Raw genomic sequence first — 15,134 nt, 5'->3', positions numbered from 1 at the left:
CCCCGCCTCCACCTATTCTCTGCCTCCCGAGTCCCAGCTGATTGGGAGGAAATGAGGATTTTGCAGTAACCTTCCCCTGGAGTGGGAGGGAATAGAGATTTTACAGTATCCTTCCCCTGCCATACCCACCAAGCCACTCCCACAGAACCGATAGTAAAAAAAATTGAAACCCACCACTGATGTGCATGCTGTACAGGTAGTCCTCAACTTACAACAGTTCATTTAGTGAGTTCAAAAAAGGGACAGGACTGATTTTCACAGTCACAATCTTTGCAGCATCCCCACGATCATGCGATCAAAATTCAGATGCTTGGCAAATGTTTCATTTTTATGGCCGTTGCTGTGTCCCAGAGTCATGTGATCCCCTTTTGTGACCTTCGGAGAAGCAAAGTCCATGAGGAAGCCAGATTCACTTAAGAACACTGTTCCTAACTTAATAACTGCAGTGATTCACTTAACAACTACAGCAAGGAAGGTCATAAAATGGGGCAAAGTTAACTGAACAAATGTTTACTTAGCAACAGAAATGTTGGGCTCCCATGTATAAGTCAAGAACTACCTATTCCAGGAGTCTCCAACCTTGGCAACTTTAAGCCTGGAGGACTTCAACTCCCAGAATACCCCAGCCAGCAAAGGTTGGGGACCCCTGACCTATACTAAACCCCATTCAAAATAACTTGGCTAATATATCACAAGTGGAAGAGAAGCAGGAAGTGATTGGTGGATACCTTTTCAAGAAGCGCGTGATGCTTGGTGGGGCTAAATAGGAAACCAAGGAGATTTGCCAACTTCTCCCCTTTTAAAACTGTAGAAACAACACTATTCCCTCCCTGTTACTGAAGCAGAATAGGTTAGAAGAGCAAATTTTATGTTGACCTACTTTGCTGCTGTTTCAAGAACTAGTGGATTGCATTTTAATGTGGAATTTGGCCAGTTCCATTTTGTCTAAAAAGTACAGTCTCCTAAAAAATTTAGAGTGATATGATAATGGTGCTGTGAAAAAAAAACCTTGGTGAGGCATGAAGGATATGGGAGGCTTGACCTTCTCTGCAGATCCAGGACAGATAGCAATTCTGATCAAAAAGTAACAGCAATTCAATTTAGAAATTTATTTTATGAACAAAGATTGCTTTCCTTGGCAGGCCATCAGGGACATGGCCTTTTGCATGGCTCTTGGGATAAATGTAAATTTGCCTCGCTTTAATTGACAGAACTTCTTGCTCCAGTTTGGAATTTCTATAAATATTAGAGCAAATTAAGATATTGTGATTTTTTTTAAAAAAACCCAGACTTCTGAGTTTTCATGTCATTTTTCTAAAATGCAAAGTCAACCTATTTTCAACTAAAGTAATGACAGATGCTCATAAGCAGATTCAACAGTTTGGCAACTCTCTGACTGCAGGCACTTTTCTCCTTTGCTTCCAGCAAGCCTCTTCTCCCAACCTGCATTTCACATTATGCATTTTGCTACCCAGCCCTAAATGTCTTCAGAAAAAAGAAGACATGATGTCAGAGAGAATACTGAAAGGTCCCATTCCCACCATCTTGGCATAAGGCATGGGTGTCAAACTTGCCATGTCATGTTACCGTCATGTGATATATCACGATGTTTTTCCCTCTTTGCGGAGCTGGGATGGGCCTGGCCTGCTCATGATGCATCCAGCCTGCTAGTTTGACACCCGTGTTAAGTACATCTAGGGCAGTGGTGGGATTCAAGTAATTTAACAACCAGTTCTCTGCCCTAATGATTTCTTCCAACAACCAGTTTGCCAAACTGCTCAGACAGTTAACAACCGGTTCTCCCAAAGTGGTGCGAACTGGCTGAATCCCACCACTGATCTAGGGGGCACAGCCAACCATCTCTGTACTTATTAGTGCAACATAATAATGCTCAGAGTACAGATGTTGGCTAAGATATTAGTGGGACAGGAAAAAGTGTGAATTCTGCCTTTGACTGCAGTTTTCCCCTTCTTAGCCAATTTTTTCATATTAAACATGAGCTTCTCTGGAATAGTACTTTAAATGTTCCCATAACACACAAGCTTGGGTAAATAAATGTCCCGGTGTCTGGAAGCCGTACGGGTCTGGATGGGGAGAAACAGGCTCAAGCTCAATCCCTCCAAGACAGAGTGGCTGTGGATGCCGGCATCCCGGTACAGTCAGCTGAGTCCACGGCTGACTGTTGGAGGCGAGTCATTGGCCCCGATGGAGAGGGTGCGCAACCACGTCCTCCTGGATGAACGGCTGTCTCTGGAAGATCATTTGACAGCCGCTCCAGGAGAGTGTTCTACCAGGTTCGCTTGCGCGCCAGTTGCGCCTTTCTAGACCGGGATGCCCTATGCACGGTCACCACGCCCGTGACGCCCTCGCCTGGATTACTGCAATGCTCTACATGGGGCTCCTTGAAGGGCATCCGAGGCTGCAGTTAGTCCAGAATGCAGCTGCTGGTGATAGAGGAGCCCTCGTGGCCCCTATATGACACCTTTCCTGCGAGACTGCACTGGCTACCTGTGGCCTTCCGGTGCGCTTCAAGGTCTTGGTAACCACCTTTAAAGCGCCCATGGCATAGGGCCGGGTTATTTACGGGACCGCCTACTGCTACCGGCTCTCCGATCCGTGCGCTCTCACAGAGGGACTCCTCAGGGTCCCGCTGCAGGCAGTTGCCTGGCGCCCAGGAAGGGCCTTCTCTGTGGGGCTCCCACCTCTGGAACGAACTACCCCCAGGACTTCGTCAACTTCCGGACCTCCGAACCTTCCGTCGCGAGCTTAAAACACACTTATTCATTTGCGCAGGACTGGATTAGATTTTAAATTTATTGGTTTTAAAATGGGTTTTATTATTTATACTGTTTTTAAATATTCGGCCTTGTAGAATAAGTTTTTTAATTGTTATTTTAATCTGTATTTATATGTTTTTATTTGCCTGTGAACCGCCCTGAGTCCTTCGGGAGATAGGGCGGTATATAAATGCGATTAATAAATAAATAAATAAATAAATAAATAAATAAATAAATAAATAAATAAATAAAATAACACCTAATAATGGGAAAGTTCAAAAGTTGTTCTGAAAATTGAATTTGCAACAAACATTAGTGGTCGGCCAGTGATATTCTACAGATTCATCCTAAAGGTTTTGTAGATCAGGCTTTGTATCTTCGCTCTTCTAGAGTAGTAAGGTCTAGATAGAAGTACACTTTTAACTCTGTAATACAGGTTAGGATAATTATCACTTGTGTGATATATTTCAGGATTCTGGGATGCATTTAACTATAATTAACTATAAAAAGCCAATCCTATTAAGGATTTTTATATAACTCTTACCAGGGAAAATTATAGCAAACTGTGTAGGATTCTTAAAGACAGGAATAGATTTTAAATATGTATTACGCTGACAATGGCCAAAAATAAATCTGGAATGGAATGACATGTAGATTTTTAGAGAACGTAGAAGCAAACCAGATTGCTAGTTACCATTTAGATAATGTTTAGATACTGGCTTGTTTGAGGAAAAAGTTATACATAGAAACTTCAGAGCAAGCATACAAATAAAGCAATATTCTGCAGTCTTACACTTACTTTTTAAATTTGTAATTTTTATTGAAAAAAAGCAAAATTGTAAGAAAAGGGAAAAATTAAAAATAGAAAAGAAAGAAAAAAGAGTATAAAGAAGTGACTTCTGATATTCTTCACTACAGTTATGAGTTTAAATATATTTTGACCCCTCTCTAAATGTTAGATTCGGGCAATAACGAGGCAGGAGACCAGGATAGTGACAACAGCTCTTTACTATATGGTGAACCCAGCAACCCGGCTGGGGGAAAAACCTCTCCTTATATACAGTTTGGCCGGCGGCTTCAACCAATCAGCAACGTGCTTGTTTCCCGCCAAAACATTTAAAGATACATTATACTCCTTCCCTCCCAGAAAACACTTTACCAATATTTACATGATATTTACATATTATTTTTCAACGTAATCACGCAAATAGACTGGGCGTCTCCTGACTCTTTCGGACCTGCGCAGTTCATTCCCTGGGAGTGGGTCGAGCTGACCGGAGGGGCTGTTTGCTCCTCTCAGCTCCTCCTCTAGGCCATCTGGCCCTGGATTATTTTCAGAGTCGTCCCTGCTGTTTTCTAATGGACCCTGTTGGCGTCGCTGGACCTCCGGGAACTCAGATAAGTCCTGCGATTTTCCCGGGTTTGAGTCAGCTGTGGATTCAAACATTGTATAGTCAGGGCCTGTTTCGTCTAATTCGGATTGTTCGGCTATGCGTTTTCTTATTTGGTCTATGTGGCGCCTCCATACCCGGCCATCCTGTATCTCCACCAAGTATGATTTTGGACCTGTTATGTTTAGGATTTTTCCTGCTACCCAGGTCGGGCCTTCACCATAGTTGTGTGCCCACACTCGGTCGCCTATGTCCATCCCTCTTGTTTTTTCGAGTCCCCCCTTGTAACCCTCCGGTGTATAGTTTGGATTTAAACGGTCTAGTGGGCACCTGAGCTTTCCCATTAATAATTCTGCTGGGCTTCTGCCGGTTGTGACACAGGGGGTTCTGTGTTGGACGGCCAGGAAAACATCGATTTTTGTTTGCCAGTCGCCTGGCTTGAGTCTGGACAATGCCTCTGTGACCCATCAAACAGATCACAGGCATGAAGCAGAGGCATGAGATAAAGAAGGAGTGCCGGCAATGCTCCTCTTCTGACCTGTCAGTGGGACTGTTTCTCAACACGGATCTTTCAACTCTTCCGAAAGAGCACAGGTAGTCCTCAACTTACAACAGTTCATTAGTGACCGTTCAAAAAAGGGACAGGACTGATTTTCACAGTCACAATCTTTGCAGCATCCCCACGATCATGCGATCAAAATTCAGATGCTTGGCAAATGTTTCATTTTTATGGCCGTTGCTGTGTCCCAGGGTCATGTGATCCCCTTTTGTGACCTTCGGAGAAGCAAAGTCCATGAGGAAGCCAGATTCACTTAAGAACACTGTTCCTAACTTAATAACTGCAGTGATTCACTTAACAACTACAGCAAGGAAGGTCATAAAATGGGGCAAAGTTAACTGAACAAATGTTTACTTAGCAACAGAAATGTTGGGCTCAATTGCGGCCATAAGTCAAGAACTACCTATTCCAGGAGTCTCCAACCTTGGCAACTTTAAGCCTGGAGGACTTCAACTCCCAGAATACCCCAGCCAGCAAAGGTTGGGGACCCCTGACCTATACTAAACCCCATTCAAAATAACTTGGCTAATATATCACAAGTGGAAAAGAAGCAGGAAGTGATTGGTGGCTACCTTTTCAAGAAGCGAGTGATGCTTGGTGGGGCTAAATAGGAAACCAAGGAGATTTGCCAACTTCTCCCCTTTTAAAACTGTAGAAACAACACTATTCCCTCCCTGTTACTGAAGCAGAATAGGTTCAGCCATTAGAAGAGCAAATTTTATGTTGACCTACTTTGCTGCTGTTTCAGGAACTAGTGGATTACATTTTAATGTGGAATTTGGCCAGTTCCATTTTGTCTAAAAAGTACAGTCTCCTAAAAAATTTAGAGTGATATGATAATGGTGCTGTGAAAAAAAAAAACTTGGTGAGGCATGAAGGATATGGGAGGCTTGACCTTCTCTGCAGATCCAGGACAGATAGCAATTCTGATCAAAAAGTAACAGCAATTCAATTTAGAAATTTATTTTATGAACAAAGATTGCTTTCCTTGGCAGGCCATCAGGGACATGGCCTTTTGCATGGCTCTTGGGATAAATGTAAATTTGCCTCAGTTTAATTGACAGAACTTCTTGCTCCAGTTTGGAATTTCTATAAATATTAGAGCAAATTAAGATATTGTGAATTTTTTAAAAAAAACCCAGACTTCTGAGTTTTCATGTCATTTTTCTAAAATGCAAAGTCAACCTACTTTCAACTAAAGTAATGACAGATGCTCATAAGCAGATTCAACAGTTTGGCAACTCTCTGACTGCAGGCACTTTTCTCCTTTGCTTCCAGCAAGCCTCTTCTCCCAACCTGCATTTCACATTATGCATTTTGCTACCCAGCCCTAAATGTCTTCAGAAAAAAGAAGACATTATGTCAGAGAGAATACTGAAAGGTCCCATTCCCACCATCTTGGCATAAGGCGTGGGTGTCAAACTTGCCATGTCATGTTACCGTCATGTGATATATCACGATGTTTTTCCCTCTTTGCAGAGCTGGGATGGGCCTGGCCTGCTCATGATGCATCCAGCCTGCTAGTTTGACACCCGTGTTAAGTACATCTAGGGCAGTGGGGGATTCAAGTAATTTAACAACCGGTTCTCTGCCCTAATGATTTCTTCCAACAACCAGTTTGCCAAACTGCTCTGACAGTTAACAACCGGTTCTCCCAAAGTGGTGCGAACTGGCTGAATCCCACCACTGATCTAGGGGGCACAGCCAACCATCTCTGTACTTATTAGTGCAACATAATAATGCTCAGAGTACAGATGTTGGCTAAGATATTAGGGGGACAGGAAAAAGTGTGAATTCTGTCTTTGACTGAAGTTTCCCCCTTCTTAGCCAATTTTTTCATATTAAACATGAACTTCTCTGGAATAATACTTTAAATGTTCCCATAACACACAAGCTTGGGTAAATAACACCTAATAATGGGAAAGTTCAAAAGTTGTTCTGAAAATCGAATTTGCAACAAACATTAGTGGTCGGCCAGTGATATTCTACAGATTCATCCTAAAGGTTTTGTGGATCAGGCTTTGTATCTTCGCTCTTCTAGAGTAGTAAGGTCTAGATAGAAGTACACTTTTAACTCTGTAATACAGGTTAGGATAATTATCACTTGTGTGATATATTTCAGGATTCTGGGATGCATTTAACTATAATTAACTATAAAAAGCCAATCCTATTAAGGATTTTTATATAACTCTTACCAGGGAAAATTATAGCAAACTGTGTAGGATTCTTAAAGACAGGAATAGATTTTAAATATGTATTACGCTGACAATGGCCAAAAATAAATCTGGAATGGAATGACATGTAGATTTTTAGAGAACGTAGAAGCAAACCAGATTGCTAGTTACCATTTAGATAATGTTTAGACACTGGCTTGTTTGAGGAAAAAGTTATACATAGAAACTTCAGAGCAAGCATACAAATAAAGCAATATTCTGCAGTCTTACACTTACTTTTTAAATTTGTAATTTTTATTGAAAAAAAGCAAAATTGTAAGAAAAGGGAAAAATTAAAAATAGAAAAGAAAGAAAAAAAGAGTATAAAGAAGTGACTTCTGATATTCTTCACTACAGTTATGAGTATAAATATATTTTGACCCATCTCTAAAGTTACACCAGATGCACCAAGACAAATTCCTTGTGTGTCAATCACACTTGGCCAAGAAACCTATTCTATTCTATTCTATTCTATTCTATTCTATTCTATTCTATTCTATTCTATTCTATTCTATTCTATTCTATTCTATTCTATTCTATTCTTCTGCCTTCTATGATATATCCTGCATATTCACCATGTCACAAGTTCATTTTTCTCATTTTTACACAAACATCCATAATAGGCTTCGAAGCAGCAATAAATGTTAATAATGTCTTTTCTCTGAACAAAGAAGTTATTTTATCAGTTTCAGCAAAATCTGTTAACTTCACCAACCATTCCATCATAATGCTTAGTGCCACCTCTGCGCATACAGAAATTTTACTTCTTGTTCTGCCTTCAGGTACCATGGAGAATTGGTTGACTCATTCTTTGTGGCAGCCTGTTAAATAGAGGAATACTGCTATAATGTTTACCCCTAGTCCTTCTTTTCATTAAATACCCAATTCCTGCAATCATTCTTCCTATGTTTTAGTTTCCAATCCCCTAATCGTCTTTGTTGCACTTCTCTGAACTCTTTCTAGAGTCTCAACATCTTTTTTATATTGTGGCGACCAAAACTGGATGCAGTATTCCAAGTGTGGTCTTACCATGGCATGATAAAGTGGTATTAACAATTCTATCCCTCTGTTAATGCAACCTAGAACTGCATTGGCTTTTGGCTGCTGCCACATACTGCTGGCTCACATTTAACTGATTGTCCACTAGGACTCCAAGATTCCTCTTGCAATTATTACTATTGAGCCAGGTATTCGGTTTTTCTTGCCTAAATATAGAATCTTATTTTTCTCACCCTTAAATTTCATTTTATTAGATACGCCCTGTGTTTCTAAATATAATTTCTGTTTCTATGTTTCTAAATGTAATTTTAAATCTGGGAAACCCAGTCCTCTTCTTTCGTTGCCATCTTGTAATGTTTTATTTACCAGTATTTCTTGTTTTTCCTCCATTGCCATCAGGGGGGTGTTTCAAAACCCATCGCTACCGGTTCGCGACACTTCTGAGCATGTGCAGAAGCGTCTGGTTGCGTGGGCAGAGCCTCCCGCCACCACCGCTACCGATTCGCCCAATCTGGGGTGAATCGGTAGCAACCCATCACTGATTGCCATATAAATTTCTGCAACCCTGCACATTCTAAATGCAGTGGATCCAAAATGTTAGTATTCCTTGCTACCATAAACTTGTTTATTAGGGTATAACAGGGATTGAAGTAATTACAGCCGAAACATATCCCTTTGGGGGAAGCTGATTTGTGTGAAAGATGATAACCTCCTTGCTGGATCTTGTCCATAATGCTTTGCATCTCAGTCAGTGCCCTGTGTATTCTGGGTCCATTATCTAGTAGCTGCCATTTATATTTCTCAAAAGTCTTTGTAGGAGCAGGGATTCTTCAAAAGTAGCAGGAAACCCAGTGAAATCTTACATGCATAAGAACCAGGGGTGAAATTCAAAAATTTTCTCTACCAGTTCTGTGGGCGTGGCATTGGTGGGCATGGCAGGGGAAGGAGACTGCAAAATCCCCATTCCCACCCCACTCTGGGGCCAGCCAGAGGTGGTATTTGCCGGTTCTCCAAACTACTCAAAATTTCCACTACTGGTTTTCCAGAACCTGTCAGAACCTGCTGAATTTCACCCCTGATAAGAACCCAAACTGCTCCTGTATTTTATTGTAGTAGTTGGATCTACACAAAAAAACAATCATAAAGTCAGAATTGCTTGCAAAAAAAGGTCTGAAATGGACATGCCATGCTGTTTTTCAAATTGTACTACTATACAATTGCATAGTTAACTTTCTCAAGAAAAAAAAAACAACTAAAATATATATGGAGTTAGATCTCAGCAGATTATACACATGAGCAGATTAGTGCTTTTGTTTGTGGAGGAGGTGTGGATGTGTAGTTTTGTCCATTCATAGCCAGCAGATGATTCACATTAATGTGCTGGCAACACTCCTTTGTTTGTAGTAGAACAAGATTGTATAAAGGTGTTTATATGAGATGGATTTCCACTTTTGGCTTAAGCAGGGCATAGCTTGATTTACTGTTGAGTCTCTTTCTGTTGTCTACTCCAACTCACAATGTAAGAATCCTTTTGGATGAGGTGAATGCTTCTGTACCTACAGTCTCTAATTAGTGCCCTCCCGGCATCTTGCCTGACTTTACATCTTTTTTTAAAACCCTTTTAAGAAAAACAACAACTAAAATATATATGGAGTTAGATCTCAGCAGATTATACACATGAGCAGATTAGTGCTTTTGTTTGTGGAGGAGGTGTGAATGTGTAGTTTTGTCCATTCATAGCCAGCAGATGATTCATATTAATGTGCTGGCAACACTCCTTTGTTTGTAGTAGAACAAGATTGTATAAAGGTGTTTATATGAGATGGATTTCCACTTTTGGCTTAAGCAGGGCATAGCTTGATTTACTGTTGAGTCTCTTTCTGTTGTCTACTCCAACTCACAATGTAAGAATCCTTTTGGATGAGGTGAATGCTTCTGGACCTACAGTCTCTAATTAGTGCCCTCCCGGCATCTTTACATCTTTTTTTAAAACCCTTTTAAGAAAAAAAAGTTGGTGTATTGCAAAGCAAAATACCTCTAGCAAAAATAACTCTGGGCCTCAAATGCAGAGATGGGAGACTATAGATATCAAACAAACAAATCAACCAATCAATGAAATAACTTCATAAGTTTAAGTCTTTTTTCTAACTCTGTCACTTTCCAGAAAAAAGGGAAAAGGTAAGCAGGGATAGTTGAGAGAGGACAACAGGTAGTGTTCTGGTTAATTAGATACTTTGTAACAGTGAGAGATGAGTGATATTTAAATTTGAGAAATAAACCTCCTTACAGATTTTGATGCTACTATGTTGTGACTGATAAGCTGTCCAGCAGCCATTTGAAAACCACTTTATGTTCTCAATTTTCCCGATGTGTTGACGGAACCAAAAAGGTTGAAGACTGTTGCTCCAGGCCATTGTTACTAGCCTCATCCAAAAAACTATTTTTCCACTTCTCTTCAAAATGTCCATAGAGGATGCTAAAACTGAGGGTTGCTGGGAAGAATATCAGTACATTTGTGCATTGTATGCTACTAGGTAAGCAGCCCCATATCTTGTGCAGTGCAACCTTAACAGCCATTGACATCCCCACGAGTGAAGTTACTTTTCAATTAAATTCGACTTTACTATTCTAATCTCATTGGAATGAGAGAGGTTATTTTTAGTAAATAACATCATCTTATTAAGTGGCAACAAAAGGCAGTGCAAATCCTAAAGGGTTGAGAGATTAAGATTGTTTATCAACTCAGCTTGGATGACCATGGCAAGGTAGGCTCTAGAATGTCCATGAGGCATTATTGCTTGGTTGCATACATTAGTCAAGGCATTCTGGAACCAAGGGATCAAAGGAATTGGCACGACTGCCCTTGATAATCATCTTTAAATCTTTCCTTCCTTCCTTCCTTCCTTCCTTCCTTCCTTCCTTCCTTCCTTCCTTCCTTCCTTTCTCTTTCTTTCTTTCTAGCTTTCTTTCTTTCTCTCTCTCTCTCTCTTTTATCAAGCCTTTATTACTTTATAATTAATCCATGTTGGCCAAAATACATAATGTTCATTCTTCTTCTTTCCCCCCCACAATAACTCTTTGAGGTAGGCTGTGCTGAGTGAGAGTGACTGGCCCAAAGTCACCCAGCTGGTTTTCTTGCCTAAGATGAGACTAGAACTCGCACGCTCCTGGTTTCTAGACCAGCATCTTAAGAGTTAGTTTGAAATAAGATTAAAAGATAGGACAAATCAGACATATTTGTTGTTAAGCTAGTAATCTTGAGTGGGTAAAAAAACTTGTTATGCCCATGGTCATACACTAGCAGTATTTGTACAGCATATCTAACGATGGTTAGCAACTAGAGTTTACTCAACTCAGTAAATTTGCTTTATATGCACTCAGTATCATGAAGTGATGATATGTTGGATTAGGAGAGTGGAGATCAAGATTTTGGTCCATTCTTAACTATGGAAGCTGATTCAATAGCTTTCGGCCAGTTTTTATAATTTAATAATAGATAATTCTATGGGTAGGATTTCTGAGAGTTAATATCCATACATCTTAAAGTTGCTAAGGTGGAAAAACACTTAACTACATTGATAAGGCTTCCCAACTTAAACTATTTGACTCTGGGTGGCATACAACAACAGCAAATGAACAATAAACAACCAAAAAACCCAATTTCATATTAAAACATATACAAAGTATAAATGCAAAATATTAAAATATTAAAATAGGCCTCTGGTGGCTCAGACTGCTAAGACAGTCTGTTATTAACACAGCTGCTTGCAATTACTGCAGGTTCAAGTCCCACCAGGCCCAAGGTTGACTCAGCCTTCCATCCTTTATAAGGTAGGTAAAATGAGAACCCAGATTGTTGGGGGCAATAAAGTTGACTTTGTATATAATATACAAATGGATGAAGACTATTGCTTAACACAGTGTAAGCCGCCCTGAGTCTTTGGAGAAGGGCGGGATATAAATGCAAATAAAAAAAAAATAGTCGCTCAGTTCTTCACAGGCTTCTTATTTAAGGGAACAGTAAGAAAAGGAGTAATAATACATTGGCCTAACGTTCTTGAATGCTTGAATGAAATTGGGCTTCCTTGACCTTCTAAATTAAATGTGGGATGTAATTATAGTACAATATAAATATGAAATAACTCCCCTGCCAACTCAAGTATGGTTGAGTGAATGCAAATGGTTCAGTGTATTGTATGAACACAGACACCTAGCATTCTTTGAACTCCAGGTGGGGCTCGCCCCCCGCCCCCCAAATCCATCAACTCATCCTGATGAAGTTAAAGCCCCAAAACTTGCTTCTTGAATTATGGAGGCTGGCTATTGCCATGCAGGTACATACGCAGCCGACTCCAGCCACTTTGGGAGAAGGCCAGGACTTCCGAAGATTTCGTCCTCTTCTTCTTCTCATTCAGCTCTAAACTCATCACTTGCAGGGTGGAAGTGTAAGAGAAGTCAAGGGAATTATGCAATGAGACTGTTGAGCACCCATCCCTGCCATAAATCACAGTGAATGCTATTTTTCTTTTGTATGCCTTAATTGAAAAAGAATGAACTCCTTATGTTTTTTATGGAGCCCCAAACTCTTTAAAATTTAAATCCAGACCAGGCAATTTTCCTTTTCCTGCTTATGTTATTGGATTCTAACAAGTGTTACTTTTTTCTGGCATCGTGCCTAGAAGAACCAACCTGCTTGTATTTTCTATGTAATTAAAATATTTATAATCTTGTTACTGTTCTCTCGATGCCCTGAGATCCCTTAAGAGAGGCTGTAAACTTTATACACATGAGCTGCAGCCTAAAAACTGAGCTCGTCTAATTTAATTTTAATTTTGGTTTCTTGCTGCATCTTTTCACAAGGGTAGATGCAAAGAAATACATTCCGTAGGATGTGTTAAGATCATGCAACTTTTGTGGAGTGTGTATACACCTGTGTACTCAAGAAATTTATAATGAGAGTTCTATAAAACTGGGGTATTGGCCCAGAGAAAACAGTGAGGGGTGGAAACCATGAACTAGAACTGGGGAGATCCAGTTCCAAGCCATTGTTCAGCTACCAAGGGCAATGGTCAATCTTGTACATCTCGCAACTGAATCTATTTCACAAATTGGTTTCAGGAATAAAAAGGGATGAGAAGTTCTATGTATCACCATACTCTTATTGGAGGGTTTCTTTGAATCTAATCATGTTTTAAGAACCTAGTTGTGACTGTTTTCATGAGTGTATTTTGCCAATTTAATTTTAAGGCTTGATTCAGTTTCTAGGTTTCAGAATTGTCACTATATCTTTTTAAAAAATGGTTTGAAGTTGCTGTTTCTCTTTTAACAGAAAAAGTAGGGAGAAACAGTTTAAAGAATAGGCGATTAAGATTTCTTAATCCCTTCTCTTTCTTTCGGTACCAGTTCTTATCCCTGTCCTACTTCTTACAGGTTTGAAGATCTTTCTAAACAAGAAAATATGTTGATGCATTTCTAGTATAATTGAGTTGATTCAAGGAATCTTAGGTCTGGGATGCAATTGGATAATGTGATTATATTTGTCTTACTATAGTTTGGTAGATTTTATAAATCAGATGGATAAGCTCTGACTTACAAGTCTCATTGTACTCTCCAACACTTTTTCTGCAGTTCTTAAAATCTCCAAAGTCATTATTATGAAATATAGTGAATCGGGTCTTTTGTTCTAGAAAATAGAAAAACAGGAGTATTAATTCTTCAGTAGGTTTATCATAGCCACGTTATGTGAAGTTTATCTCCCTTGGCCCTTCTCCAAAATAGGATCAAAAAGTATGCTTCTGTTCCTTTTCTGATATGATTGCCATTCCCCCATGGTTCACCGTCTGCTTTTTTAAAAATTGCCCCCATCTTCCCCCCAGGCTGTTCTTTTTGTGGTATGAATGCATATTTTAATGAGTATTTTAAATCTGGAATATTGCCCTTTTAATAGACACTTCCCTTTCATTAACTTTTTTTTTCTCTAGTGGAAAGGGAAAATGTGCAGAAAAGGACTTTTACCCGATGGATGAATTTACATTTGGAAAAGGTAAGAGTGATGTATGTATGTATGTATGTATATTAGTACTCTGTTCTCTGTAAAGTGAGATCTGTGGACAGGAGAGCATGTGAAACCTTAGGTTATTTATTTAGTACTTAACCACTTCGGGTGAATCTAGGAAGCCAATGAAGGAAAGACCCAGCTAGTACTTGAATAGGGAACTGTTGGCTACACGGGTCTAGGACAACTTGTTGTGGCCATCTCACCATGGTGAACTTATCACAGTCAACTTACCATGGCCAACTCAACATGGAACAACTCACCATGGGACAAGAGTTATACTAATATTGAAAAAATTGTGAAATAGAATCATGAAAGAAAGGATGTGAAAGGAAGGACAAAATGAAATGTGAATGAAAAAAATTTAAATATTTTTTAAATTATTTAAAATAATTAAATTGAATTGTTGAATTGCCCTGCGGTGAGTTGTCCTGCGGTGAGTGAGCATGGTGATTTGCCCCATTTTGGGTTAGACTTAAAAGTTAAAAAATATCCAGAAGATGAGAATGGTAAATCACTGCCATAATGTTGCTAAGGAAATTCACAAATACTGTCCCAAAGAATCAAGTTTTAGAATAGAATAGAATAGAATTTTTTATTGGCCAAGTGTGATTGGACACACAAGGAATTTGTCTTGGTGCATATGCTCTCAGTGTGCATAAAAGAAAAGATATGTTCATCAAGAATTCTAAGGTACAACACTTAATGATAGTCATAGGGTACAAATAAGCAATCAGGAAACAATATCAATATAAATCGTAAGGATACAAGCAACAAAGTAACAGTCATACAGTCATAAGTGGGAGGAGATGGGTAATGGGAACAATGAAAAGATTAATAGTAGTGCAGATTTAGTAATAGTTTGACAGTGTTGAGGGAATTATTTGTTTAGCAGAATGATGGCGTTCTAGAAGAAACTGTTTTGCAGTGCTCTGTAGCATTGTTTTGAGAGTAGGAGTTGAAACAGTTTATGTCCAGGATGTGAGGGGTCTGTAAATATTTTCACAGCCCTCTTTTTGACTCGTGCAGTATACAGGTCCTCAATGAAAGGCAGGTTGGTAGCAATTGTTTTAGTTTGCTTCTGTTCTTTAAAAATGCTGAAGACATTTTTAAATACAGTGAAGGCACAGTAATGATTTA

General features: G+C 39.5%; 1 protein-coding gene across 1 annotated transcript in view; it reads left to right on the top strand.

The window, feature by feature from the left end:
• Nucleotides 1–15,134, top strand: part of CLMN (calmin) — a 106,211-nt gene that overhangs the window by 33,818 nt on the left and 57,259 nt on the right. Inside the window, exon 2 of the mRNA XM_058162634.1 lies at nucleotides 13,921–13,982. Within this exon, the coding sequence (XP_058018617.1) occupies nucleotides 13,921–13,982 (62 nt within the window). The remainder of the gene's footprint in view (nucleotides 1–13,920; nucleotides 13,983–15,134) is intronic.

This window comes from Ahaetulla prasina, chromosome 1 (assembly GCF_028640845.1).
Source record: "Ahaetulla prasina isolate Xishuangbanna chromosome 1, ASM2864084v1, whole genome shotgun sequence".
Lineage (NCBI taxonomy): Eukaryota > Metazoa > Chordata > Lepidosauria > Squamata > Colubridae > Ahaetulla > Ahaetulla prasina.
This window is presented reverse-complemented; position numbering and strand designations above follow the sequence as displayed.